Raw genomic sequence first — 5,000 nt, 5'->3', positions numbered from 1 at the left:
CGCGTGCACACACACACACACACACACACACACACACACACACACACACACACACACACACACACACACACGATATAACGTGTGGATGAACAGACTGGTACACTGGTGTATGATTCAAGCAATAAGTACTCCAGATTCACGATGCACTGTTTTCTTTCTTTATCCCCATACCACCCACGCCCCTCCTTGATCAATTTGTTCATTTTCGTGTTGTCCATGTATTATCGAAGTGGTCTTCTTCTTCTTCTTCTACTTCTTCTTCGTTCGTGGGCTGCAACTCCCACGTTCACTCGTATATACACGAATGGGCTTTTACGTGTATGTACCGTTTTTAGCCCGCCATGTAGGCAGCCATACTCCGTTTTCGGGGGTGTGCATGCTGGGTGTGTTCATGTTTCCACAACCCACGGAACGCCGACATGGATTACAGGATCTTTAACGTGCGTATTTCATCTTCTGCTTGCGCATACACACGAAGGGGGTTCAGGCACTAAGCAGGTCTGCACATATGTTGATCTAGGAGATCGGAAAAGTCTCCAGCCTTTACCCACAAGGCGCCGTTACCGGGATTCGAACCCGGGACCCTCAGATTGAAAGTCCAACGCTTTAACCACTCGGCTGCTGCGCCCGTCAGGTGGTTTTCGATTGAAGAAGGTTTCTTAGTTGTTGTGTTATTTATGTCACGTGTACAGAAATAACGGTGGAGATGATGACTGCAACAGTGGGTGTGGTTAAAGCTTTGGACTTTAAATCTGATGGTCCTGTGTTTAAATCTCGGTAACGCCGCTTGATGGGTAAGGGGGTGGAGATTTTTACCGATCTCCCAGTTCAACATATGTGCAGACCCGCTGGTGCCTGAACCCCCTTCGTGTGTATCCGCACACAAAATGTCAAATACGCACGTTGAAGATCCTGTAATCTATGGCAGCGTTCGGTGGGTTATGGAAACAAGAACATACCCACCATGCACACCCCGAAAGCGGAGTATGGCTGCCTACGTGGTGGGGTAAATGAACAAAATGGTCATACATGTAAAATTAATGTTACATGTCTGTCTGCGTGTGTATGTGTGCGTGCCTGAAATATGATTGAATGACACAGGAAGCGAATGATGAGCGCCCCAATGGCAGCCGTCAGTCGGCTCTATGCAGCCTGTTGTGCAAATGATCCCGAGTTTGTGAAGCGCTTAGAGCTTGGTCGCCGACCGAGGATAGGCGCTATATAAGTATCCATATCATTCATATTAAGACGAAGAATGGTACTACTACCCCTAATAAATGCAAATGAGCCTAAGTTCGTAAAGCGATTAGAGCTTGGTCACCGACCGAGGACAGGCGCTATATAAGTATCCATATTATTCGTATTAAGAAGAAGAATGGTACTACTACTACTACTACTACTACTACTACTACTACTACTACTACTACTGCCCCTAATGAATGCAAATGACCTGAAGTTTGTAAAGCGCTTAGAGGTTGATCTCCGACGGAGGATAGGCGCTATATAGATATCCATATCATATCATATCATATCATATCATATCACATCATATCATATCATATCATATCATATCATATCATATCATATCATATCATACCATATCATATCATGGCTAACATGACGTCACATGACGCTGATTTGCAGGTCAAGGTGTGGTTCCAGAACCTCTACAGGAAGTGTCATTTTCATGTTGTCTACGTATTATCGAAGTGGTTTTCGAATGAAGAAAGTTTCTGAGTTATTGTTCTCATGTCATGTGTACAAAAAACCAAAACAAAACATTAGGAAACAAACAAACAAAACAACAACAACAACAACAACGTCATGACAGTAACGTGACGTAACGTGTTGTTGATGATGACTCCATGTCAACGTTATATATATATATATATATATATATATATATATATATATATATATATATATATATATTTATTTATTTATTATTAACATGACATCACGTGATGGTGATTTTTTTTTTTTTTTTTTTTTTTGCAGGTCAAGGTGTGGTTCCAGAACCGCCGCATGAAATGGAAGCGGGTCAAGGGCACCAAGCTGGTCAAGGACAAAGTGGACGGTCAGATGAAGCCCATCATGGCCGACACCGTCACCTCCACCAACCCCTCCCTCCCTCACACCGCCGCCACCACCACCCCCACACCCCTCCACGCCCCTCTGCCCGATAGCTCTCTGCCCCCAACCACGGCTCTCCCTCCGGACACTGTGGGGCTGGTCGGGGGGGTGATGCCGGACGGACTGTCCGATGACAGCAGCCAACCAGACACCTCGTGACCGACTGTTTCTGTTCTAAGTGCTGTGATGGCCGAGTGGTTAAGGCGTTGGACTTGAAGAAATCCAATGGGTTCTGCCCGCGCAGGTTCGAATCGAACCCTGCTTGCAGCGATTTTTTTTTTTTTTTTTTTTTTTTTTTTTTTGTCAAGCATCTGCTTAGATGTGGTTTTGTCCGAATGCAGTGACGCCTCCTTGAGTAACTGAACTGAACTGAACTGAACTGAACCGAACTGAACTGAACTGTTTCCGTTGTTTCATCCGTTGTGTTCACTGTCAGTGTTGTTTGTGACACCATGGGATAACAACAACAACAAAACCTCCTGGGTGACTGTTCTGGGGTGGGGGTTGGAAAAGAACCATGCAGCTTCTATCTCTCACCAGCACTGTGTTTTGTTCGCCTAAGTTGGTATGACTGTACTGAACAACGCCGACTGTCCTGAAACCCTCTTGGCCGAGAGAGTGGGGATCAGATGCAACTTGGGCAAGACATTCTCCACTATATTCAAATTCTAGCCCAATTAATTAGTCGAGACAGCAGTTGCCTCCTCTGCTGTTCTGATGGTCATAGTCGGACACGACTGACTATCATATACTGAGTTGTAATTCTCTGTTTGACAGCAGACTTTGTGTGCAGACTATGTAGGAATCGTTGTTTGTTCTAGGAATGTACAATATTAGTTCGAATAATATGTGCGAACTTTGTGGACAGGAACTGGAAAGAAGCACAATTTTGTGCGGCGAAGTTTGTCAGTGAGACGTAAAGACGCTCGATTTTGCACGACATTTGTGAAAAAGAAAGTGGGATAAACTTCAAGAAATATATTGGCAGTTGTCTGAGAAAACTTATAAAAGAATCCCCAAAGAAATTTGACGTTCTGCACGGAAACATGAAGAGCAAAAGTGAGCGAAGCTTGCTGCAGTTTCTTTGCGATGAGGCAGGGAGTGATTGTTTTTAGGTCAGCTGACTTCACAAGCCAATCAGATCAGAGGCATCAGTCGCGTGGACAATGTGACAGACAAACCCACTGGACAAAATGGAATTTGTGAGAGAACTATTGAGGGTTCGTTCATTCTATCGGAAAGCTTTTTTTTCTGCTTTTTTTTTTTTTTTTTTTTTTTAAACCTGTGCGCACAACTTTGCTCAACAACTCAATGAAGCGTTACTTGGACAGACATTGATTTTTGTCGAACCTGATACAATGATGATTGTCGGTTCTAGAAATAGAAGGAATGGAAAAGTTTAGCGTATGTGGAGACAGACACGATAAAGACATGATGTCGTTAAATCTGACTGACATTTGCGGTGGTTATGAAACATGGGTGTTCAACATTGTGTCTGCAGGTATGAATGCCGATGCTGATTGATGTTGTCGGTCGTGGACAGTTTCTTTGGCCATTCTCATACTGACCCGTGTGACGTGGTTGACCGCAGTGGTGTGACGTCATGTGTTTCTGTCTTTTGGGAAAGGTCTGGCTGACACTAGTTGAAACTATTATAGTGTCGGACGTCTGTAATGTTATTCAACGTTTGAACATACATGTACACACACGTGGTCAAACACACACACGTGGACAAGCACACACGCACGCACGCACGCACACACACACACACACACACACACACACACACACAATCATTAACAACAACAACAACAACGGCAACACTTTGACAACTCTTCCATTATCCTGGAATACCAGCTTACTCCGTGTGACTGAACTAGGAGCGAAATTTAGTTGTAGTTTGTTTTCCCACGTCTGTTTTGCGTACAATGTGGAATCTCACCTCGTTAAAAGACTTGACTCTCATCACACATTTGTGAACAGCTCAACAAGTATGCAGTATATTTTGCGGACTGACAAATTGCCCAGTCAAAAGAGTGCTCATTCATGTTTTTTCGTCTGTGTGTGTGTGTGTGTGTGTGTGTGTGTGTGTGTAGTCACATTTTGGTGTGTATGTAACATTGATGTAATATTTTATGTTAACAAAAGCGTTTTTTGTAAAGCATCTAGAGCAGATTTATGGATAGTGTGCTATAATATTATAAGTATACATTATAATTATTATTATTATCATTAAGGTATTTCAAGGATCTGTTGAGGAAATCCACAACGTTCTGTCATGTTTCTTGTCGTTAAGTCCCAGCTATCATTTGTGCCTTAGCAACCACTATACACAGCAATGTTGTCAGATTTTTCTCTTATGTCAGACCAGTCCATTCTACAACCCATCATCATATCACAAAATTATAGCCATGTCTGTTGACCTTGACGTCTGTCACAAAAAGGAAAGGACCGTCTGCGATGCTTTGAAAACACAAGAGACATCAATGTTTAACTCTCTCCATACGAACAGCGAAAGAGATGACGTTAACAGCGTTTCAGCCCAATTACCATCATCAAAATATTGCAAGCGGAAGGCTCTTATACTGAAGAGGTGAATGTTGACAAAGAATACCACAATTCTGACGACGGAAGCTGAAGGTTGGGTCATAGAGACACCCACTGGACATCCGAGGGGTCTGGGTAGAGGATAGAAGAGAGGACTGGTTGTACTGAGTGAGTTAAATCTGCTGTGGGAGAAAGGTGGTAGATTGGCTAAGACGCTTATCTGCCAATACAGTGTCCGTGAGGGACTGGGTTCGATTCCCGCTCTCCCCCTTTCTCCCAAGTTTGACTGGAAAATCAGACTCCATGCAGACGGGCGCAAT

At 43.5% G+C, this 5,000-nt stretch overlaps 2 protein-coding genes and 1 non-coding gene across 3 annotated transcripts in view; all 3 read left to right on the top strand.

Moving 5' to 3' along the window:
• The window catches only part of LOC143290308 (uncharacterized), a 59,007-nt gene extending 56,715 nt beyond the window's left edge, over positions 1 to 2,292 (top strand). The window contains exon 5 of the mRNA XM_076599660.1: positions 1,999 to 2,292. Within this exon, the coding sequence (XP_076455775.1) occupies positions 1,999 to 2,292 (294 nt within the window). The remainder of the gene's footprint in view (positions 1 to 1,998) is intronic.
• Positions 2,293 to 2,313: 21 nt separating this feature from the next.
• Positions 2,314 to 2,403, top strand: Trnas-uga (transfer RNA serine (anticodon UGA)). The gene is given in 2 exon segments: positions 2,314 to 2,350; positions 2,354 to 2,403. It is a non-coding gene; the product is annotated as a tRNA-Ser (tRNA).
• Positions 2,404 to 3,179: 776 nt separating this feature from the next.
• LOC143290307 (uncharacterized) overlaps positions 3,180 to 5,000 on the top strand; it is a 20,226-nt gene continuing 18,405 nt past the window's right edge. The window contains exon 1 of the mRNA XM_076599659.1: positions 3,180 to 3,192. Coding sequence (XP_076455774.1) covers positions 3,180 to 3,192 — 13 coding nt within the window. The remainder of the gene's footprint in view (positions 3,193 to 5,000) is intronic.

Source organism: Babylonia areolata, chromosome 15 (genome assembly GCF_041734735.1).
Source record: "Babylonia areolata isolate BAREFJ2019XMU chromosome 15, ASM4173473v1, whole genome shotgun sequence".
NCBI classification, from domain to species: domain Eukaryota; kingdom Metazoa; phylum Mollusca; class Gastropoda; order Neogastropoda; family Buccinidae; genus Babylonia; species Babylonia areolata.
The sequence above is the reverse complement of the archived record's forward strand: the minus strand, read 5'-3'. Positions and strand labels throughout refer to the sequence as shown.